Below are 24,864 nucleotides of genomic sequence, written 5' to 3' on the forward strand. Positions count from 1 at the left end.
CGATGAAAATTCAGAGACAAAGTTGCTTGTGTGAGAGAGAAAGGAGCAGGGCCACAAATATTGCTAGCTTAAACATCCCAATGGATCAAGTTTGTAGGGGAGGAGAGAAGAAAAACGAGCAGAAAAAAAAACTGCTGTTTGGTAATAGGTTTAAGACAGAATCCATTAGGAAATTGGATGAGTAATTTTAATTTTCAGTGGACAAAAACCTTTTACTAGAATAATTCAAACAATATCGCATTCTTTTTTACATTTTTCAAGGGCTATAGATGTAATTAGTTATCTGTAATAACACCAAAGAAAATCTCTTATGAGAGCCCGAGAAAATAAATGTCAAATTTCACAAAATGACATCTTACAAATTAAATTTTCAGAATTTTACCTGTGTTTTCACAATTCTTGTGAAATTTAACATTAATTTTCTCGGGCTCTCATGAGAAAGTAAATGGTTCAAAAAAAGTCGCTGAGTAACAGATCACACGCTAACAAAACCCTACTACCCACAAACTTCACTATATTTTCGTTTAGGTTCTCTTTTCCTGTAATAGCCAGTTAGGTTAAAAGAAGGTATCTTAACAGACTGGTCGCTAGCATATTATATTTTGTTCTGATAACGTGCATTTGAAGTAGTTCCAGAAGAATTCATCACTAAATAACCCGATTGATTCCCTAAAAGGACTGTATTATAATTACGTAATTCTTTAAAATTGAATCGCACTGTGCAAGAGAATTTTGTTGAAAGACCGAGATAAAAAGTCTCCCTGTTTGACTTTAAAGGTACTCCTTAAGATCACGTTCTATTTTTCAGTTAGCAATAATTGTCAGAAAACTTTCTAAGGAATATTGTATGAGGAAGATTGTATAACAGCACCTTAAGTCCCGTCAGCTGTGAGTTACAGTAACTGACAGAACTGTTACAGAATTTTGAGGAAAAGGAAGCACTTACCGAGATGTATGTGCTTGGCTGCAGTGTACACGGTTCGTATCTTCGGGAACAATAAACCGACAAATGTGGAGTTTCCTTCATTAACTGCTTAAGAAAGGAAATTATTTCTGTTGTACGAGACTTCTAGTTAATTAACAGAGGCTATTTGCAAAGTGCCGTTCTCAAGGACTAACAAACAATAATCATAAGTTTAATTGCATAATGTCTTGCACCAAAATATGTTCCCTAGTAGGATTATATAAAAACCAAGTTATTTTTAGTGCACCAACTACATGGATTGAATCGAAAAAAAAAGTAAATTCAAGCTAAGTATAGATGATAACTGGCAACTAGTTTTATTCTTCCTAAAAAGAAAAAATTTCCTTAAATTAGAAGGACAAACCGTGCTAGTGCGGGGCGTTTTATTAAATAACCGACATGGGTAAATACAATCAATTTTTACAGGAAATCATATGACAGGGACTTCTTACTTTTGAGGGGCACCAAATCACCTGCTATTGTACTAGTCTTTCTTTTTCTTTCATTTCCCTTAAACGAACAAATATGGTGGATACTTGTTGTTTTTTTTTTTGGCGGTGCCTGTTTTCGCGCTATTGCCATTAATACTCCTCTGTTAATACACCTCTGTTCTTTTCAATAGCAGAAGAGATTTTTTCAAACAGACAAGCTAGAGCACTGATCATGATATGCTGTGACTGAAACGTGCCAGCTCGTTTCCATTAGAGGATTAGGATTAGGATTCAATGTATTGTCCTTTATTCGTTAACAGCGACAATGGAGTGCGCTGAACTACACGTCGTTGATACTGGAAAAGTGATAGATCATTCCATCTGTCATCCTCATTTCAGAGATTCAGTATTGAAGCCGTTAAGAGCGGCTCCGCGTAATTATCAACTACACGAGGAAATAGTCAGAAAATTGAGGTTACGTTGTTGACTATATCAAAGGTGAAGAAAAAATTCACTTTTCGTTTGTGGGGAAGGAGGAATTACGAATCCCCTGAAAACGCGTCAGAGGTCACGTTTTTTCGCCCGTTTTTAGTGTAACATTTACATTTGCTTCGCTTTGTCAGCGCTCGTGATTTCATTTACCCAAACATTTTTTTTCGCTAATTTGAAGAAAAAAGAATGCTCTTTCAGGCTAAACAAGCCTTGGAGTTCAAAGTCATGTACCAATCCGCTTTTTTAGTTCGTGAAAAAGTGCCAAATTTTGACGGTTGATTAAGGGATTTTGAGTCAACAACTCAAAAAATCTCTTGTTGACCAAATCGCGAACTAATCCGTTAAAATAATTGAGGAAAGATAGTAAAAATATGAAATGTCATTATATTTTAATAGCCAACTTTATTTTAAAATACCATAAAATTCCGAAAATAGGCCCCTCCATGTATAAGCCCCTCCAAATATAAGCCCCCCAAAATCGTAACGCAAAAAACCCTCCGTTAAATCGCCCCTCCAAATATAAGCCCCCCCCCCCCCCTGGGGGGGCTTGTACTTGGAATTTGCCCTCGAATACAAAGTAAAACAAAGCAAAAATGGTAAATTTCCTTCCTACTACAAGCTAAGCCCCTCCGAATATGAGCCCCTCCAAAAATAAGCCCCTCAAAAAGGGCCTTTGAAAAATATAAACCCCGGGGCTTATTTTCGGAATTTTACGGTATACGAGCCACTGAATGTGACTCTAATTTCGCATGATTTTTGCCCATTGTAGGCCTCGGGAAGAAAAAAAATTCGTTAAAAAAATATTATTCACTCGATCGTACTTAAACCAACGATTTTGTAACTAGGGCACATAAGGCTTTATTCTGGCCGAGTTTGAGGCCAGGTCATTTTTTGACTATTTCCTCGTCTAGTTGATAATTACGCGGAGCCGCTCTTAATTGCAAACAATTTCGAAGAGAAAAATCAAATGGAATTACACGACGTTTCCCTGTACGCAGTTTTGCCTCGCCTTTGAGGCGAAATAAATCTTACACGTGTGCATGCCCCGTTTTCAAGGCGAATTTTGAATCGCGTGCCCTTTTGAAAATTTGCCCAGTTCTTTACATACGCTCCTGGCACATCTCCCATAATGCACCTTATTTGCCCCCCAAATTTTGCATATCCTTTGTTTTTCATTTCTCCTGGGCATTACAGCCGTCCCAAGAGAAATTGAAAACGATGCTTATGCGAAATTTGGGGGGTGGGGGGGGGGGGGGGGGAGGGGAATATGAGGTGCATTATGGGAGATGCTCAAGTAGCGTATGGGCTAAAGGAAGCATGGGCTTCGACTAACTAAAGATTAAAGGTTTGTCTAATAAAGTTGAATTGCTCACATTGAAGTATTCTTTTGGGGAATGTCGTTTCTGGTCCCACACCATGCGAATGATTTAATTTTGAACAAGACCGCGCTGCGCTTGGTTTGATCGAGGTAGACTAGTTTCTATTGGTCACATCTGAAGACGCACAGGTAAGCCAAGCGTAATACAAAGAGTTAGCGTAGCCCAAACTCGAAGTGTCCACACTTTTAATTTACTTGAAACATGCAATGAACTTTAAAGGAAGCTTGAACCCGATGAAAAGAAATAGAGAAATTTTTAATTAACTTTAGGAGGGAAAAAAAGATTTAAGAAAAATAGTATCCTAGAATAAAAAATATGAACTCTTCTATCAAGCTAATAGATGTAAAATAGAAATCAAATTTGATCAGAACAATAAATTTGGACGAGAATTCTTGTTCATACAGACTGCATCATCGAGCGTTTCACATCCGCTTACGATGTGGGCTACAGTTTCATCCTTCTTTCCACATTTCCTGCATTTAGGGGAATCAGCGAAGTGGTAGACTTTGGCATGGATGTTTGTCGTGGCTAATGCTTGGTCTTTATTATTATTATTATTTATTATTATTATTACTATTATTATTATTATTGTAAATAGGATTTTAATAGTTAGCATTGTTGTCAATAAAATTTTTTCTTCTAAAAAAAATTATTATTGTTATTATCATTATCATTATAATGATGATCAAAGAAATGAGTAGAAATTACAGATTTGTGAAATTAGTAAATCTCTCCATGAGCTCCCTTGGCATTTTCTCCGATGAATGCTCCACGCTCTTAGACATGATGAATGACATTGGCATTGACAAAAAGCAGCAACTTTGTATAATCAAGACGATGATAAACATAGCCATTAAAGCAACATATTGCATCTTTTGTTGTAGAAATAGGAATTGGGATAGCCCAGACTTAATGCAATTTTGATTTCTTTTCTTTTTCTTTGTCTTTTTTTTTTTTTTGAATAATCCAATCTAAAGCAGCATTTGTAAATTGCCTGTACGTAGATAAATTACAATTGTACATTCAAAAACACAAATAAAGGTTCCATTATTATTATTATTATTAGTAGTAGTAGTATTATTATTATTATAATTATTATCAATATTGTTATTATTATTTTTCTTTTGTTATTTAATGGTAACCTTAAAAAAACGGTAAAAGGAGTTTTTCCCTAGATCTTCATACTTAGAAAACCGAACTCAAATATGTTCTCTTAGTGGTTCACTTTCCAAAACCTGCTCTCTTCAATGAGGTATCCCTCAAGGGACTATATTGGGTCCTCTATTGTTTTTACTATGCATAAACGACTTACCAAATTGCTGAACTAACTCTTATCTTCGAATGTATGCCGATCATGAGCATCCTACCTACGCTGATAAAGATGTGAATATCATTCAGTCCTGTTTAAATAAACACTTGCTAAATATCAGCAAATGGCTAATCGCTAACAAACTCACACTTAATATGACTAAGACTGAGTTTATGCTAATCGGCTCGAGACAAAAGCTAAAAACCCTAACTACCTCTCCCGTTCTAAGCATCAATGGTACTCTCGTAAACCAGGTATCAACGTCAAAATCTCTAGGTGTACTCATTGATGCAAACCTTACCTGGGGCAGTCATATCGAAAAGTTGGCTAAAAAAAATTGCATCTGGTATTGCAGCTATCAAACGGGTCAGGCAATTTGTTCCCCCAGCAACATTGGCTCCTATCTACAAAGCCTTGATTCAGCCGCATTTCGACCGCCATTGTAATACGGAGTTTACGCAACGGCGACGGCGATGGCAACGAAATCGTCACTTAAAAAGTGAATTTGCGCTGCCTCAAACTTTATTACGCTTATTCCATCTCGTTTAATTCGTCAAGTGTTGGCAAATTGTTTTGGAGTTGCATTCTAAAGGACTTATCAAAGTTCAGGAAAAAAAAAAGAAAGTTGTTGTCTTTTGTTCCAGTCCTCAACAAATTAGGCAATTTCACGTTGTAGTCGTGCAACGACGGCAGAGAAGTGTACAAAAAGGCGTGATGCACGTGCAAAGTTGTTGTTTTGCTTGTCATGTCTAAATTTATTGGTTTTTTGGCGTTCTCGTTGCCTCCGTCGTCGTCGTTGGGTAAACTCCCTAATGTTGTTTGGGGAAGCTGTGGCATAAAACTAGCAGCCAAAACTTCAAAAACTCCAAAATCGTGCAGCACGAGCTCTAACTTTTTCAAGCTATAGCGCAGATGCACCGCAGCTGTTCCAAAATTTAAATTGGAACAATCTTACTACTCAGCGTGATATCCAAAAAGCCTTAATGGTTTTTAAATCCCTTAATGGCCTTGCTCCTGAGTACCTAACCTCGAAACGTATTACTGGATCTAATTAACAATTATTTGTCGAGCCCGAAGGCCGAATGGGCTATTGACTCAGAGGCCATGAGGGCGAGAGGAATAATTGTTTTAGTAAAATCCAACTACTTGGTCAAAAATATGGAGAATGAAAACGTTTTAGCTAGTTAAAGCTAGATTTTAATCCTTTTTTGCCGCCAAAAAGCCGGCGCTTTTCGCTACTAGGGGGCTATAACATATAGCCTAGTAGTAGCTCAACCAATCAGAACGCAGCATTGATAATAGACCACTAGTTGGATTTTACTAATACCACTTTATACACTTTTCGAGATTCTGTAAATAAATTAACTATTCCACAGCCACACACAAATTATCTCCGTAATAGTTTTCGCTACAGTGGTGCTGTTCTGTGGAATAGTCTTCCTGAATAATTATAATACTGTATTTAGCGGAACACAGTAAATGTAATTAAGGTTTTTAAATGTTTTATAATATTTCATTCCTTATGAATTTGTAACACCGTGCATTAATAAAGAATACCTTACCTTACCTCACTGTTTAAGCGGCGATCATTATTTTATTAATATTTGAATTCTGTAGCGACGCAGTATCGCAATCACAATATTTCGTTTTATTGTCCTGAAAGGGTTTAAGTGAAATGCACTGAATGGAAGCAATACACAAAGGAAAAATACTTACAAAGGTATGTTTCAAAATGGCAATAATTCGCTTCATTCTGATGTGAATGAACCAGGAGGATGCAATTTTGACATTAGTTTTTCGGTGAAAAAAGGAAAACAAACCCAATTTTCATTTTTTCTTTCTTTTTTTTGGTCAATTTGTTAAAATTAAAATGCTGAAGGTGATGTAAGCTTATAAACGTGTAGACCACGATTGAGAAGAAAATAGGATCACGGAAAACCGATTTGTTTCGTAAATTAGGACTATGTAAATGCTCTTTTTTATTCTTTCTAATCATAAACCCTTAAACTTGTAAGATCCAAAGACAGAGAGGAAATCACAAGTTACTATTGTTGAAAAACTTTCTTAACCATATAAGGTGTTCTCAAAATAATTTACAGAGTCGCTCATTGTTAAACAATTGGAAAAATATCAGCTGTACAAGAAACTTTACACTATACTTGGATCGCAACACTTGATACTTTTCACAAAAGTTTGATGAACCTGTAAGCGAAAAATACTACTCTTAATCCCTTTATTGTCTAACCGTAGGAAAACGTCAGTTGTACAGGAACACCATTTGAAAAATACATAAGTATAAAGCAGCAATACCTCTCTTTGCATGATGGCCTGACACTCCGATTTTAATACGTGGCTAAGAAATCATCATGGACGTCGAAAATTTCTCCTCCATCACAATCTCCATGCTTATACTTCTGCCATTAGTGGCTTTCTTCGCAGCCCTTGGAAATGGTCTCGTCCTTGCTATCATTGCTCGGTTTAAGAAGCTTCGCACCTTTCCAAACATTCTGCTTGCCAACCTTGCGTTTGCTGATATATTTAACGCACTCATCAACGTTCCAATGTACCTTCTTTGGGGTGTGTTGGGCGTTGATTGGATGACAGGAAATACATTAGCGACTATTTCGGTTTTCCCACATCACCTTTTTCTCTTCCTCAATTTAGTTTCCATGTTGGTGATGTTTGTGAATGTGTTTCTAGCGGTAGCCCTTGACCTGAAATATTTCACCTGGAAGACCAAAGAAAAGGCTAAGAAAATAGTCCTGGTTGAATGGCTAGCCTGCCTTATAAGCACCGTTTTGTCGTCGTGGTATCACAGTCATGATGTCGACTTAAAAGATGCTCCTGTTTCCAGTTATCGCCGTTCTTTTTCCATTAAAACCAGATATTACAAGGCAGGCATCATCGCAGCCTTCATGGTCGCCACAGTAGTATTCGGCTTCCTGACTTTCTGCTCAATTCGAAGAAGAAAACGGCAGGTGAGAAAAATAATTTTGTTAAAAAAAACTTTTAGCCTCATCTTTCGAAACGATAAAGCAAATTACAAGATACATCTTAGTTACAGTTCGATTGTATGAGTTCAGTTGTTTATAAATTACCTGTAGCAACTAAAACCGGAACCGTACCGGAGCCATCGCAGAGGTAACCTTCATCGAAACAGATCGATCAGAATTTCAATTTGTTCACCCAATAGTACAAAATTCAACTGAAAAAATGTACCCTCACGATAGGATCCCTATTCAAATCTCCTATTCCTTGATGTAGCAAAATATGCTGATCATTTGTGAATTGTTTTGCCCTTGTATTTGGATCTTCAGCCTTCCGAATCCAGCTTTCAATTTTCTTGAAGCGAAATAATAAACGATCATTTACGAAGTAGACTTAATTAACCTAATGATGTAAATCAGTAACACAAGAAATTTTTCAAAAATGAAATTGATGGTAATGATGATTTTTTTTAAATTATTCCATAGAGAAAGAAACTTAACCTGCCTCGACTCCAGGCCGAAACCAGACTTCAACAGGATATCAAGGCGACCAAAACTGTGATCATAACTGTGCTCGCATTCCTTGCTTGTTACATACCGCCCACCTTCATTACAGCCTGGGTTCGTTCCACTGACTCCACAGATATTAAAGCTTGGGCACCTCACATAGCCTACATTAGCATTTATGTTTCTAGCGCAATTAACCCTGTCATCTATTGTTTTCGAGTTAGACGGTTTCGCCTTGCACTAAACCAACTTCTTCAAGATCCCTGTGGAAAAAGCACTATCCAAGAAACCAAACGACAGATACGTGGTAGGGAACAAGGGAATTTAGGAGGGGCTGAAAAAGGCAAGAAAATCGACAATAAATCTCACGAAAAGAAAAGCGAAACATACGCTCGAAATAAAGTCATGCCTTACCCAAACAATCCCTCAGAGGCAAGATCAAAAGAAGAACGCTAGGATTACACGCATCATGAATTTAATATGGAGGTATACTCAGAGCCTAACAACCTATCACCAACAACGAAAAAATCAGCAGCTGCAACACGCACTCAAAGTTTCACAAGAAAAGACATCGTGGAAGAGATTCACGCAGATCCCATTGATAGTCCACTGACCAAAATGTTAGAGGGAGTATTGGGAACTTTAGATCACCATGGAGACTTCGATGTGGTACTACACACAGATTCTGAGGGCCAAACGTTAAACCACAGTATGATGGACCATCCTATAGTCAGTGCGTATGACGCGGGTAAAGTCATTACAGACGTAAATCCAGGTTCCCAAGAAGACCCATCAAACTTGTCAGGAAATTGAAGACAGTCTACCGGTCTGTACCGATTGAGAAAAACAGGTTGTCCCAGATCTTAAAGACAAACCCCCAAACCTGAAGGAATTCGTGGAAAGTTCACCGGCTTGTGCAGGTTATCTGGGCCAAGGAGAAAAAACATTTGGTTACCAAGAGTGAACCCTCATGGAAACAAGATCGAAACTTATGTGAAGCCGGCGTCCATCGTGCATCGCGGATCGCAATACACTTTGATAATTGAATAACTGCCTGTGCTTACTGCTGTCTGTGCTTTTGAATAACAATGAGAAACAGAATTGGTTTGAGGCGCGATTAGTACTTTAGTTACGCGTACGGTTGTCTCCTGTGTAGTTGCAGTTTGTAGAAAACCGCATTTTTACAGGTCGGAGTTTTCTCATCAGTTTAGCGTTTACGCTGTTACCGTTTTGGTTTGCTCTGTTAGGAACAATTTTTCGTTAATCATCAGCTAACCAGCTTTACCGTAACGGTTGATATGCAGTCAGTAAATTAGTGTCCACAGTCAGTTTAATTTTCAGTTCTAGTTACAGTTTCAAACCAGAGATTTATTGTTAATGGGAAACGTACCGTAGCCTGAATTTCCGACTTAATCACGAGTTGCTTACTCCCTCAGTAACTGAGCCAAGCGACTCTCGAGGTAATGTCTGAAATTCAGGCTAATGAAACCGGTGACAGAAGTAAGTTTTCAGTGTCAGTTTTTGTCCGTTTAGTCAATATTGTAAATGCTCGAAGTTTTCAGTAATCGTACCGTGCGGTATGCAATTGTATTTCAGATTGAATTAAGGCTTATTTTAAATTATACCATTGACGGTTTCTTGGTTGAAATTGGAGAGATTTAGAACCGCGTTTACTGCAACCGGCAAACGTTAATTTGAACTACGTCACCAAGTTACCCTCTAACTTTTAATTTACTATTTATTGTATTTACAAAATAATATGTGGCTTCATGTCAAGTTCATCCAAAAGAATTATTAAGTTGCCAACATAAGCCTCGCGTTTGCCGTTTGCCGTGCCGTATTTGTACATGTGCTGAAACAACCTATTTCTAATGCAATCAAGTAAAAAAGTTAGCTTAGAGAAGATCATTGACCTTTTTGAGCAAAAAAATTAAAGCTGGCTATGAAAAATGCTTAAAATCAATACAGTTTTCAGTATGTGATGCGGTAGAGTATTAATTAAAAGCTCATAGCAGCTTGGTCTTGGAATGCAAGAGAACCTTAAGGAGTTTTGAGCTGCAAAGATACACTTGATCTGAGGGTTCGACTGTGCTTAAACTTCCTTAGTCTCAGGCAACATGGCTATTCGTTAGCATAACGCTCCTTGTAAACTGATCTTAGGAGCTGCCATTCGGAATGTTCTTTGACGGAGCCCAATTAAGATTCATGATATCCTCTCTTTCAACAAATGTACCTACCATAAAGAACGCACATGTTGTTTGAATTCTTTGTAGCAGCTTAAGAATATGGTTATAGGTAAATTATAATAAACAGCTCAGTTATAATACTAGAAATGGGTATCTCACAAATCCTCGCGAAACTCGGTAGTTCGCTCCAGTGAAGTCCTGCCAGTTGCGATTTGAAACTGGTCGGGTGACTAGCCGCGAATAACTTGTCACGAAGACCTCTACATTTTTCTCCCTTGTGATTTTATTTTTACCAAATTTTTTTATTGTCGTCCTTGATTTTTAAATGCGTATTGCAAGTGAAAGAAGGGAGGTCGACCTAAGGCTTGAACTAGCTGTTTGCGAATATTAAATGGAGGAAAATTCCTCGAATTTCATTGAGATTTCAAGAGTATGGTCAAAAGGCTTAAACTTAACATGCTAGCCAATATGGATCCCTTTTGTTGAGGATACACGTTCGAAAGATATGCTTCAAACTATAAGGTCAATGTAATTGTTGTTAATTTTATGATAGGAAGAACATTAGCATGTACTTTATTTTAGTAGGATTTAGGACTAGGTTTGTTTCGTTTGCCCAACATTGTACGGTTTGTCCACATTACATTGTTCACTGGGTTTGGATGCTTGATATATGGTTGTATCGATGGGAAGGACAGTCATAGTTTTCCTGCAAATCAGCCACATATATGATGAAAATTAGTAGACCTCTGATGGAGCCTTGTGGGGTCCCTAAGCCAAATTAAAGCTCACACAGATTTTGAAATATGGTCATCAATTTGAACAAATTGTTCTGTTTTACAAAGGTAGTTTATGGAACTGTGAGCAGAGAATACGTGAGCACAGACTTTAATTGTCGGCGAACTTTCTGTGATCGTCTATGTTCTGCCTGCGCAAGAACCATTATGGCTCTTGGCCAGGGATAAGCTGGCCATTGATTCATGCACTCGTCTTGCTTGTTTGTGGACTGAGTCTCACTCGGCCCCAAAGAGAAAGAAAGTTACTAATAGAGCGTCTGACAAATTGTTTCCAATCAAAGATTTGAGAATGACAAACTCGAGTCTAGCAAACTCTCCAAGTGTATAATTATCTTGCCAATTAATTTCGTTGATCTCGCAAAATGTCGTTACATTCTCAAGTTTTGTAGTGCATGTTCGAAATCTTCGTCGTTTTTTCAAGGGCCTCCCTCATTTGCATTTTCCCGTCAGATTTTGTCGATGAGCTCGTCATTTTTATCTTTAATTTTTATTTTTTTCATAGCTAACTGTTAAGCTAAATACATTGACACTAAAATAAAGTCATTATTATTATTATTATTATTATTATTATTATTATTATTATTATTATTATTATTATCATTATTGTTATTATTATTATTATTATTATTATTATTATTATTTATTTAGTTTTGGAAATTTTCGTTGTTCGTCGACAGCATTTCATCCCCATTCGAATTTTCCTGTTAATTTGTTTTAATGGCCTTGCGAAATTTACTCTATAATATTTCCTACTTCTGCCATTTTCTTTGCTTTCTTAATTTTCCATCAAGGGCCTTTCATCGCCTTACTCGCCTTACTTGCCTTATTTACGTTGTTGGCCGCACAAACTTTTACATTTCTCAATATTTTCGTACAGGTTGAGGACCTTTCATCTTCCGTACGTCATATTGTCCTTGAAATTGCATATAGATTTTGGTTTCTGTAAATTCGTAGCTAATTTCAATCTGAAGCACGCCCCTATATACTTTGAATCTCAAATAAGCTTTTCCCTTTTTTCGGTGTTATCACCTGTCCACTAGAAGATGCACCCATATTTCTTTCTTTTCTTTCTCCTTTTTCTTGGCGGAAACATCGCGGACAACAATGAACCAATTCGTGAGATAAAAAACATTACAATTCCCTACACCATTCAAACCCCATAAGTTTACTCGAGATTTTTTAAACCTTCCAATAATTCGAACAACTTTACCTTCCCAAAATGGTTCGAAGAATCGGGTTTCTGCTGTAGATGTACTACAGATTGTAGCTATTTACAACCGACGTTGAAAAAATAAAAAAAAACGGGGCAAACAAAATCTAACTTAAAATGTTTTTTTTTTAACTTTTCAAACTTTTATTAAATACTCCACAGCGTTATAATACTAACGCTACATGTCATAACATGATATTACATTACAATACATTACCAAGGCACTACTTTACATTACACTATGAACTTTAATGGTAAAGTAACTATACAAAAATGAAAATTACGTTCTAAGTACACACGTCACTGGGGTACAGAGTCCAAAGGCAGAGCCCACTTCTTATTAAATTTGTCCATTTTTATTAGTTTTAACACATATATATACTTTTCTGTTTCATATACTTAATTTTAATCTTGGATGAAAAGGCAGTTATGACTGGAAGACTCTTATTTCTTCTACAACCCCATAAGTATAGTTTAGCGATATCAATATCAAATAATTCAGTAAAGGGCAATTTGATGTATAATTATATAATATTCCTGCAATAACGTCTTGTAAGGTCAGACAGACGAATTATTTTGTCACTGTGTAAAAGTAATATTGAAATTCCTTCCTTCCTTCATTTAATCTTACTTAAAGTGGTTAACCTTTAAAAGAAACAAATAAGAATCATCAACAGCAACAATTTACAAATGTGTAGAATTTTAAAGGAACTTGCATTATCTCATAGATATATTGACCCTATAGATAACTGGGAAGGAAATAATATAATAGCGCAGCAAAACTTACCTAGAAACCACCGCTTTCGATCAGATTGCAAGCGGTGTTATCATGTAACAAACACAAAAGGTAATCAGTTAATTTTTTTTTATCTTGTTATGTCACTCATTTTCGAATTTCTCTCTCTCTCTCTCTCTCTCTCTCTCTCTCTCTCTCTCTCTCTCTCTCTCTCTCTCTCTCTCTCTCTCTCTCTCTCTTTTTTTATTTTTTATTTTTTACAATGCGCCGGACATAATGTCCGCGCTCTAAAGCTACAGTGTAATACTTCAAGCGTTCCATGTCCGCCTTTGCAAACAGCTTAAATTTCAAAAGTGACTTACTATAGGATAGTTAGGTTTTAAAAATTAATCTTAAGTTTATATTAATTTTTTTATCGTTTACATTAAAAAAGGAAATCTTAGGATATGTAGTTTCATCTTATGACCAACAAATTAAAAGATCATCAGTGGCAAACAGTGTGCCGTATTCAGTTCTGTTTACATCCTAAAGGCCTGATAGCTAAATATTTTCCCCATCGTTTTCTTTCCTTTTTCTTGTCATTTGCAAAAAATCGTAGCAAGTACTTCTTTTCTGATCTCTTTTATACGAAAGCAATATAAGAAAGGATTAAACGCTGAATTCGCGAACAACAAAGTCATCGTATAACTCAAGGCGGCAATTTTTGTCGAGTTTACTTTAGTGGTTTGTATAACCACAAACATGGACAGATACGGAACATAGCAAACAAACATCAGCAAATAAAAGTAAAACATGTTTATCACAGATCTTTTCTGGACCCCGAATCTTGGGGTACTCGCGAAACTGCTCTCTTCTTCCTCCTTCCATCGTGCCATGGCTCGAATACGCAACCGACGAAGCTTGAACCAGAGCCACACGTAAGCGAGCAAGCAGATGAACAAGCAAATACTGACAACGGTGATGTTGAACAATTGATAACTTATTATGTTCCAAAACCACAGGAACAGCCACAAGCCCGTTAGCGCCCAGATAGATATAATAACTGCGGCAACCCGTTTTAAAGATACAGTAGACTGGTAACGAGAACCAAGATGAAGAGCAAGCAAACGATCTACCGAAATGGCAGTAATTGTCAAGAACGACACCGCAGAAAACACGTTAGCGGATAAATGGAATCCGATTCCGGTGACACAGTACAGCTCACGATTGTTCATCAGTTCGGCGGTCTTGTATATGACATAAAATGGCTGAACAGTTAATCCCACACCGATATCAGAAGCAGCAAGGCTGTACATCAAAGCCCTTGAAGGCGGACGAAGGGCAGCAGATTTCCTCAGAGCATGCAAAATCAAGCCGTTACCTAGTATCGCCGCGATGGCGAAGAGCCCGTTGAGAGTACAATTTATAATGTACTCAGTGTTCAGTGGTTTCATTCTGAAGAGCTGGAATCGATCCAGGTAAAAACAGGTTCTTTCCGGCAATCTACTGGTGGAGTTGTTCATCGCATTAGCCATACCGATCTCTTTCTTTTTAAGGTGGAGCTCTGAATTTGATAAGAATGTTACTCCTAGCAATGATGAATTGGTAAAAGTCAGGCCTCGGCAAAGAGCAGAGTTTAAGCGCTTTAAAACAAACAGTTGTAATATCGCTAGTATTTTCTATTTGCAAAGCGTCATTTGTCTTCCGATTTGACAATAATTCATAATAATGGATTATTTGCCGTCAAAGATGTCTCATTTACATCAAGCTGAAACTCAGGCACGTAATTACGTTTTCACTGAAGACGGTAGCTATAGCATCTACCATAACTGGAGCCGGCCTACGTGATCATGGCAAGTTAAAGGATACCGAATAAAAACCGTAGTAAACAGCACGCATTTAAAAAAGTTGACTTAATTAAGATATTTACCCCGGCCTTTTGTGGGTTTAGTTAAAAGCGAGTCTGTTTCCTAAACTTGGTGCAAATTCATACATTAAAATCATATTTATAAAACCTTCGCTAAATGAACATTTCTTCAGGTATTATACATTGCCATAGTATACAAAAGGCTAAAATTATTCCGCGTATGAAAAAAAAAAAATTCAGAGTTTCTAAGGATATCTCCTAATTGTAGAAACTTGGCGATACAACGAAGACAGCTATTTAAAAGTACAGTGTTAATGTTTTCTTCTTGTTTTTCTTTTTACATCGAGAAAGTACAAAATATAAAGTCATGGTGCAATTTGTCCATGAATATTCAAGAAAGCTAGAATGGGTCATTTAAAGAAGGAAATCCATTTAGAGTGCGCTGTGATCATGATTACGATGTCGGAAGTTTGATACTGCCTCATATTTGTTGTACCAAGCAAACAGAAATGGCAAGAAAATAACGCCAAACAGACTTTTTCTCCATTACAAATTACATTTTATTTACCCTGTAAATTTTTACCCATACTATCTCCGTTTCGTATTTTAATTGATTCCGTATTATAATTTTCTCTTACCCTCTCTGTTCCGTATTTTATTCTTATTCAGACCGCAGGGTTTTCAAAAGTACCACCCCCCCCCCCCCCCCCCCCCCCCTACCACCACCTTACGAAAAAGTTGAATAACTTCAAAACCGTTTAAGCTATGACAACCAACGCCGGACTTTTCCTAAAAATTATCTGGGAACATTAAGACATCGTGACGTGTACGTCAGCTTTGACGTTACCATGGCAGCTGAGGATTTATTTCTATTTTTACCCTTTTAGCATTACAATAAAGGAGGCTTGAACCCATTTTTCAAGGTCTCCCGGCATTCTTGTTTGAAGTAGGCTTGCAAATAAGTTTGCTTGCTTTATAATATGACACACGGTCGACCAGGTCACCATTTTAGTTGGACAAACTTGAAAAGATTTCGGAAATACATTACACTGAATTATTATTATTATTATTTATTTTAGTCCTTAGTATTTTACCTGTGGTCTGACAATGGGCAAATTTGACTGAACATTTTCCCATGACCGAACAGTATAAATAATGAACAGCTGAAGCTAAAGGTAATTGTCAAGAAACAGTGTATACTGTATTTCTTCAGGAGCCGTTTGCTCCTGATTTCCTCTATTTCACATCTCCCACTTACCTTACCTTACCACGCAATTACCTGGCCACCAACTTACCAAATTCAACAATGCAATAAGATGACTAATTTACTCACTAGACCGTAAACTGACTCCTTCTTCCTGTAATATGGCATTGATTAGTCTCGTTGAGGAAGGGGAATGGGTGGGCAGTTGATTACAACAACTGTTTATATCGGTGGCGGTGCTTTTAGATCTGCGCAAGATATTAAATGTTGTAAATCATAACATATCATTACCAAAGCTTGAAGTGGATGACATATATAACTGCAGGGGCAGAGTGTTGTTTCCTAGCGACTCATAAGAAATTTGTTGCATTAAATGAGCTGCAAGTTATTGAGCCCACCAGGCTCGGTTCTTGGACCGTTTTTCTTCTCAAATATAGTAGAAAAATCCCTGATGCTGACAAAATAGGAGAGCATGCAAGTACAACTGCCGCAGCGACCAGGGTTAATTACGACCTGAAAAATATCAGTCAACGGACATAATATTGTCGCACCCGGAAAAGACTAAGGCGATGAAGATCAGGTCACTTTCATCATTGAAATGGTGGAGGAACACCAGCATTTGTCTCAATAATAGTCAAGTTTCGAATTCGTTGGGGCAGCTTAATCAAATTAAGCAATGAAGACTCATTTATACAGGGATAGCTTCGACCTAAAGTTCAATATTCACAAAGACCAGCGAAAAGGTGCCTGAATTTGAAAAGGTGCCTGAGTTAAAAAAAAAGAGACATGTACACAGTTATTAACACAGGTCTTCTTCTGACTGGAATTTGTGAATATATTTACCTTGGTGCTTCACAATGAAAGTGCACTGACATGGAGCAATCACCTTTGCTGTGCGTCTAACCAGGTGTATCCCAACGCTATTGACAGCACGCGCGCGAACTTTAAATAGATTAAAAAAAAGTATCATGGGGTACAGGGATTCGTTCTCTTAGCTCATTCTCTCTTGGTAATATCCATGGCCATCCTCAGCATTATCCTGTGTAACATCCATTCAGTCTTGCTTCTAGCTCGGAGTTAAGGGTTTAGGCTTCCCATCCTACAGGAGAATTGTTTCCACAGACAACACATTAAATGAATGTGTCAGTTTCGTTTGAGCTCGTCGGACATATTGGATTCCATATCTACTCCACGTCGTCAAGGGCTGGCCTGTACTGTAGCACTTTGTAATAGTCATCTTACTTTGTAATAACTGTCGCGATTAGTATTAAACCGCGTAACAAAAAAAAAGCTGTCGCAATTTGTAATAACTACCCATCGCACTATGTAGAGGGGGACATTGGGGGGTACCCAATACCTCAATACCGTAAGAAAAATTGGCAAATACCGAAATACCGTGTTGAAAATCGACGAAATACGGATACGGCCATTATGATCGTTCACGCTTACTTAAAGTTGTAACAATCTCGCGTGTCTGTTTATCGCAAGCATGCATGTATGTATAAGCAATCAACCTGAGCCATTGCGAAAAAACGTGAGAAGACCTCAAATTGATCGGTACTGAACCATCTAAAAAGCGTGCTCATTAGATGATCTTGGATTCCCTACCATTTTTTTTTTTTTTAAATATTAACCTGCTTTAGACAGGAGAATACTGTTAGCTAGAAGGATGAAAAACTGCATACCGCAGGGCTAGATGATACCGCAATACTGCACATTAAAATCAAAATTACCGAAATACCGCTTGAAAAAAAGCGCAATACCGCAATACCGTAAACCCCAATGTCCCCTTCTATGTAATAAACTTTAGTTATCACATTCTATGAGATTCGCTTTCATGACTTTGATCTTCAAGACATAAAACTTCGTGTGACATGTCGGCTAGTTTGCATCCGTTCATTGTCGGACTACTGGAAATTATCTTAAATTATTCTAGAAATTATAGAAGCAGCAGCGAAACTAGGAGAAAATGATGATGCTGATATAATAGTTAATTATCTTAAGCCGACACGTAAAAAACACGTATTTCATGTATTGAGTTTTTTTAAACATCATCTGTAAATTTAGAACATTTTGTGACCACTATGGTTATAGTGTTAATGAAAAAGCATTCATAACAAGTCAATAGTGATAAATCAGTTTCATAAAAGGTAAAAAATATTTTCTCTAAAGTACTGTTAAAGTTGGAATAGTAATGTCTTTGGTAAAATCAGATCCCAGTCAAAATATTTTTTCATTATACGTCGTTGGTAAACAAAAATTTCAAAACGATTGAATGAATATTTTCAACATTTCGCGATGAGCCTTCCCTTGAAGACTGGAATCAGAAGGAGTAGGCAACACTTAGGAAGTCTACAACGGCCACTACGTCTGATAATACGAATCACAAAAAAAAATTATAATATGATGAAAAGGTTACACAATATGGCGTGTTCTTTTTCGATTAAGTTAACCTTTCGAAAAACTTTGAATTTCTTTCAGTAAGGTTGCACTGACTAGAAACACCTTATTATTAACAAGCATTTGTATTTTTACCCGCGACGCCGGGCTAGATCTCATACGCATTGGTTCATTTATTTCAAAACAAAAAATATAATACAGCTTTTTCTTTAGTTACCTGAAATTACGTGCTCCTTGTCAGATTTTTATAGGAACAGCTGGCAAACGCAATATTCATCTAGTCAAATTGTTTAATTATAAGAAATTAATATCGACTGAATATAGAAACATGAACTTAACAAAATAAGGCTACTGATGTTTTGTTAACTGTAGAAAGGGAATAGTGGAAGTTTAGTAGTTTAGTGTAGTTTAATGTAGTTTAGTATGCCTCTATTTTTGCTTAAAGAAATGTTAGATTAAAGACAAAAGATATCAGTTCGAAATTTAGATGATAACTGACGAACATAATTTTATTATGCTTATGGAAACTCCTAATTCGATCGAAACTGAAAAAAAATATTCAAGTACTGAGCATTTCTTGGTTCAATACATGATGGAGTGAAAGCAGTGAAGTCAAATGGCAGCACCGGGCTACAGGCCGCCTCTAGCGAATTTGTTTTTGGGGGGAGGTGGGGGGAAGAAATGCGATTCGCTAAAAGCAGAGTGGTGGGCAGCTGTAAATGTCATATATATATTTATTCTTTTCAAAATTTTGCGTAGCATTTGAACGCTTTTTAGCGGTTTGTCTTTACTTTTCGTGGACTGGAAGATCGACGACTGTGTCGTTTCTTCAATGTTAAAGCTAGTGGCAGTCAAAATTAGAGCGTTAAGGCGCATCTCATTCTACGCCTTGGACGTGAAATATTTTCATTATTCAAAATGGCGGCTATGTCAGATCCAATTTCCGTTCAGTTTCATCATCGAAGAAAATTCACAGCTAAATGGCGTGAAATAAAAAAGAAGTAAAACAATAAAACAGAAATTAGGAAAAATTCCAAAATTACGTCAATGACTTTAAGTTAACATTAATTTAAAATAAGCCATTAGAGAGATTTTTGATGGAGGAAATTGTCATGGATGATCAGGGCAGACGACAAACGTGAAACATTACATGAGGTACATTAAGATACAGTGACTGTAACACAGCCCTTGAATGTCCTGGTTTAAACGACAATCCAACAGTATAAGGTCTCGACAAATTGATAATTTAAGGCCTATTAATCCATCATTTTATATGTGGCAAAAGTGTATTAATATTGAGCCCACGAAATAAGGAAGCTGTCTTTCACCCATGTTTGGCACAAAGGGTACAAAAAGCGAAACACATTTTATGAAAAATGTTGGAAATCGTACCTCTTAATCTAGAAAGAATCGCTTTATTATCTGCATTACTTTAGTTTCAGTTGAAGTGCAAATAATGAACGCTGTGTTAAAAGCAAATTTTAAAAAAAGCTGCCCTTCTGTTTGCCTTTCTTGATGCTTAAAAGTAATACTGTCATTAAAAGGGTCACATGAAGATTTTTAATAGAGCGTTTAATTCTTATTTTGACATTTTTGTTGATACAAGAAAACAATGATCACGTATACTATAAACTCGTATTATCAGATCAAAATCAGCCATCTTCCTAATAATATTCCTTGAAATCGGCACATTGCCCAATCTCTCAGTCTATAGTTATGATTTTTTTTTTAGTGATGAGTTTACTGAGCACACGGTAATTTTCTGGAGAAGCATATAATGGCAGAAGTACATATCTGTTCAGCGCAAGATTTTCAAGAATATCAGTTTATCAAAGACTACTCGCGCCTGTGGAGCGTCTTCATTTCTTCCGCAAACGTCTTGCTATCAATTTTTGCTGTTTTTGGAAACTCCCTTATTTTATTTGCTTTGTACCGATGTCGCTCAATTCATCCTTCAACGAAAGCTCTTTTCTACAGCTTGGCTTTGTCGGATTTTGGGGTAGGATTGCTGGCGCAGCCCTTACAAGTTGCCTCAGGTTTAGCGGTTCTCCGAACAAACCTCTATCTGTTCTGCTCAATTCAACCTTTCTACGCAGCTGCAGCGTATTTCTTCTGCGCGGTTTCGTTTGTCACCATTTCAGCAATTAGTATCGACCGATATCTTGCACTTCACCTTCGTATGCGGTATCGTGTGATTGTTACTGCAAAAAGACTTCGGCTGACACTGGCAGTGTTGTGGATCTGCAGCATTGTTTGGGCTGTTTCTCGCATGTGGAGTATGCGAGTAAATAAACTCAGCGCAATCATCTTCGGTTTCCTTAGCATTGTCGTAACGTGTTCGTGCTATTTTAGAATTTACTGGTCTCTGAAACTTTTAAACACCAAAATTGCGAGCCAGGCTAGAGCACGCAGAAAAAATAGGAAAGCTTTAAATATTTTACAATTTAAAAGATCCGTCAATAGTATGATGTGTGTTTTTGGTTTTCTTATCATTTGTTACATTCCTTATTTCTGCTCATTGCTGGCTTTTGCTGCCCAAGGTTATAATTCATCCATCGTTTTAGCTACTAATTTATCATCTGTGGTGATTTTTCTTAATTCTTCTTTGAATCCGTTTGTCTACTGTTGGCGAATTAATGAAATTCGCTGGAGAGTGATATCCATTGTTCGTAAGCTGTGTCCTTTGTGTACAAAGTCTAACTCACAAATCCAAATCTCGAGATAATGAACAGAAAATCTCCGCTACACAAGTGGAAAAGCATCCACTTAGTACATTGGCTTGCGATTGACAGTAGAATCCTCCAATAGCGATCTAATAATGGCAGGCGAAGAAGAAGACGTGTGAAAATCACCAGTCAACTATAAAAACGAACCACGAAGCTATTTCGTATCTTAATCAGACAACAATAATGTACGATCTAGATTCTTTCGGTGGGTCAGGTTTCTAGCTATTAAAACTAACAAGACTAAAACTCATTTAGCAGTTTACATATCTGCACGTAGGCTAGTTCATATATTTTTTCAAAAAAACGTGATATGAATTAAAAAAAAAGAAAAAACATTTGAAAAAATATGCTCAAAAGCACTCCATGGAAGCAGTAGCTTCAATATCGCCCACAAAATACATATCCCTCGGACGAAAAGCCATTCTCAGAACTACATGCAGACCCTTACCGCCATGGTGGTACAATTGGATTGTGGGGCTCGGCTGGCGGTTGTAGGACCCCTTAGCTTTTTTTGTTACATTGTTTTGAAAAACGTAAGTAGATAGCCTGTTATGTCGTCTACTCTTCTCCTGGATAATAGTAATATTGTGGGATAGCAGGAGCCTATCAAATTTGGGCTCCTGGGGATAGAAATGCAAATGACGCCGCTGGAGGCTGGTGAAGTCTTCAAACATAGCCTCACTTCTTCGGAAAGTGCAGTTTCGGCTTGTCGGAAGAACAGTTGCCATCGATAGAAAATAAGACACAGAAAAGGAATTTTCACATGCATTTGCAGTGCGACCACTGTAGCCGGGGCCAGGAAAATAACATTACATTTCAAGAAAGTTGTTTGTGGGCCAGTCAGCATCTATGAAAAAAAGAAAATAATAATAATAATAATAATAATAATAATAATAATAATAATAATAATAATAATAATAATAATAATAAAAACAATAATAACAATATAAGAGTGTTTATGGGGATTTTAGCGATCATTATTTAGGGCACTAACACCACAAATAAAAATACATCAAAACTTTTACCTCGCTTCGTTGTCTTATTCATGGTATATTCTTAGCATTTCTAGGCGTTTTCTGCGCGATTTTAGGGAGTTTTATTTCTGTCGTTGCTCTTTCTTGCTAAGACGATTGGGGAGAGGCGCTGCATAATAAAAAAAATGACTGCGAGTGATACTAATAGGGAGCTTTAGCATCGACGACGGCAACGGCAGCGAAAACGTCAGTTTTAAGATGAATTTCCGTTTTTTCAATCTTTGTCAAGTTTAATCCAATTTGCTGAAAATGGCAAGTGTAGGCGAATTTCCCTGGAGTTTACTTCTTGAGGACCGCACTCAAGTTTAGAGAGAGAAAAAGAGATTCGTCGTCGCTTGTTTACGTCCTCCAGAAAACTTGCAATTAGGCATTTTCACGTCGTAGTCGTGCAAGGACGGTGAAGAAATGTACAAGCGTGATCACGTGCAAAGTTGTTGTTTTGCGTAATAAACCTATTGCTTTTTTGGCGTCCTGGTTGCCGTCGCCGTCGTCGTTGCTAAAGCTCCCTAATAGCGTGGGGGAGAGGGGGGTGCCGGTTAGTAATCGGGGTGGCGGGGGGGGGGGGGGGGGGGGGCGTCAATCCACACTACAGTCTCAGACAACAATAGTCTGAACCCTTGCACCCAACGCTGTTTTTTACTTCTGGTCCTTCTCCTCGTCCTCCCAATGTTGTTTATCGCCTTTAACTCACCAAATCTTGCACATCAACACTGGAAGGGCAAGAAAACAGTTAAGTGTCCAAACAACCTTGATATGGAGACTGTAGCACAGTCAGTTTTCTCTTTATACCAGGGAATTTAATCTTTCCAAAGATTAAATTTGGTTATGTAAGCTGGTAAGGTCTAAATGTGCGAAGATAAAAAAAGTCACGTCATAAAAAGAACCTGGGACCGGGATTAAATTAAATTTGGATCGAAACTTCAATTATTTGACCATGATTTTGCAAAGACCTTCAAAACACTTCAGCCTGGTTCAGAACCCGAACTTTTCATGGGCCGAACGTAATTCAAATTGAGGCCAATCCAAATTATTAAAACCGGCTGAATTAATTCAGAAGCCGGACTTAACTCCAGGTAAATTAAACTAAATTCAAATGGAGAAAAATGCTCATAATGCATGAATTTGCTAGGTTTTTTCACCAATAGGTCGGTTCAGCACATGAAAAGTCGCCCCGCGGTCGAAATTCCTGGTCGGGCTAGGCAGGAGCCGTTCCAAATTGAAGTAGGCGTTTCTAATCGATTACGATTCAGACGCACAAACTTTTCATGTTCTTAAAATTTGGCGCCTAAATCGGGCCTTTACAGGAAGTTTGGTTCATATCACTTGGTAGACCTGTGGTCTTTTCTCAAGATGGATGCATTTCCAAACGCGAGAGACTGGTAACTAAGTGAAAATGGTAAATGGCGGCCGAAAACACAGTGACGAGCAGCCTGGACCGCTTTAGCGAATTAAAAGAAGTAACTACATTACTTGAATCTATAAGAGCTATTTGCCATGATGATATATTACTAGAAGCTGCCGAGGAACGTTTAACTGGTTAGTGTATGTGTGTGTTTCCCGGTTTCTTGCTATTGATATATTGCTGTCATAACATTTTCTACCTGAAAGGCGTATAATGCTGATCTAAGGGATTTTGAAAATAATAAAAATAATGAAATGTTGTCCTTGTAAAAAGGAAAAGAGGTAAAAGTACATTTACTTTCTATAAAAGTGCAGTAGACCAATTTTTGCGTGATAAATGTCTAATTTTTCTGTAAGCTGAGTTCACACCCTATATTGATAACTGGAATAAATGATTTCACCTTTTGTAGCTTAAGCGGCAGCTAAAGTAGCCCATATTTGTTAAGCGCAATGGGATTTGCACACTTAATATATCGATGTGAATTGTGAATTTCAGAATCATTCTTCTGTGCACATATAGTTTTCTAGCTTTATAGAGACAAGACCTAACTACCCAGCTAATCAACACTGCAAAGTCATTAATCCTCCAAGCTAGGGTGGGGGTGCTTAAGCTTAAAAACAGTGTTTTTATTTCTATTTTTTGCTGCAGTTATATTAAATAAGTATCAAGAACAGCCTCAATTGCTAGATCCCCATTTAGGTAAGTACTCTTTACTTTCTTTCCAGGATGTTTATACTGTAACTTGTGCCTTCTACATTTGCCAAAATTTTATTGTACAGTTATGTGCTATTAATTTATCACATTTTAATGCTTTAAATTTTTATTACATATAAAATTTTAAGTCCATATCTTTTCAGATCGCCTAGTAGAAAAATTGCAGGAAATAGTACGAGACTCTTCTAATCCTACAAAAGTGAATCGCCAGGCCTTTAAATATCTGTATCTCATAACTAAGGTTTGTTTTCAATGATTTTCTATAAATAGTGTATATTGTGAATGACACTATGTAGCAGCTCTCTATAATTTGGATACCATTCAGTGTCCTTTTTATAGAGATATCCTCATTATAAGGGGGTGATAAAGAAACAGAGCTGAAAAAAAGCAGGATCTGCACCCCTGTCTGTCTATTTTAGTGAGTTGTCTTTCTTGTGTACTCATGTCCAAAGAGGGAGAATACAGTGTATTAGGTGCTGGAACTCGAAGCTAACACTCTAAACTCCCAGTGGGTGTGGTTCTCAGAAGACATGAGTGAAAAGA

At 37.2% G+C, this 24,864-nt stretch overlaps 5 protein-coding genes across 5 annotated transcripts in view; 3 read left to right on the forward strand and 2 right to left on the reverse strand.

The window, feature by feature from the left end:
* The window catches only part of LOC140942370 (uncharacterized), a 333,944-nt gene that overhangs the window by 269,445 nt on the left and 39,635 nt on the right, over nt 1-24,864 (reverse strand). The window lies entirely within an intron of this gene.
* LOC140940784 (beta-2 adrenergic receptor-like) lies at nt 6,942-8,525 on the forward strand. Its single transcript, XM_073389747.1, has 2 exons — nt 6,942-7,553; nt 8,049-8,525. Exons 1-2 carry the CDS (start codon nt 6,942-6,944, stop codon nt 8,523-8,525), a joined length of 1,089 nt encoding a protein of 362 aa, XP_073245848.1.
* LOC140941289 (melanocyte-stimulating hormone receptor-like) lies at nt 13,490-14,577 on the reverse strand. The gene has a single exon (XM_073390271.1). It carries the CDS (start codon nt 14,507-14,509, stop codon nt 13,574-13,576), a length of 936 nt encoding a protein of 311 aa, XP_073246372.1. The 5' UTR covers nt 14,510-14,577; the 3' UTR covers nt 13,490-13,573.
* On the forward strand, nt 20,067-21,459 carry LOC140941348 (histamine H2 receptor-like). Its single transcript, XM_073390329.1, has one exon. It carries the CDS (start codon nt 20,223-20,225, stop codon nt 21,168-21,170), a length of 948 nt encoding a protein of 315 aa, XP_073246430.1. The 5' UTR covers nt 20,067-20,222; the 3' UTR covers nt 21,171-21,459.
* LOC140940447 (tubulin-specific chaperone D-like) overlaps nt 23,599-24,864 on the forward strand; it is a 33,103-nt gene continuing 31,837 nt past the window's right edge. Inside the window, exons 1-3 of the mRNA XM_073389424.1 lie at nt 23,599-23,741; nt 24,256-24,306; nt 24,465-24,562. Of these exons, the coding sequence (XP_073245525.1) occupies nt 23,606-23,741; nt 24,256-24,306; nt 24,465-24,562 (285 nt within the window). The 5' untranslated portion in view covers nt 23,599-23,605. The remainder of the gene's footprint in view (nt 23,742-24,255; nt 24,307-24,464; nt 24,563-24,864) is intronic.

This window comes from Porites lutea, chromosome 6, assembly GCF_958299795.1.
Source record: "Porites lutea chromosome 6, jaPorLute2.1, whole genome shotgun sequence".
NCBI lineage: Eukaryota > Metazoa > Cnidaria > Anthozoa > Scleractinia > Poritidae > Porites > Porites lutea.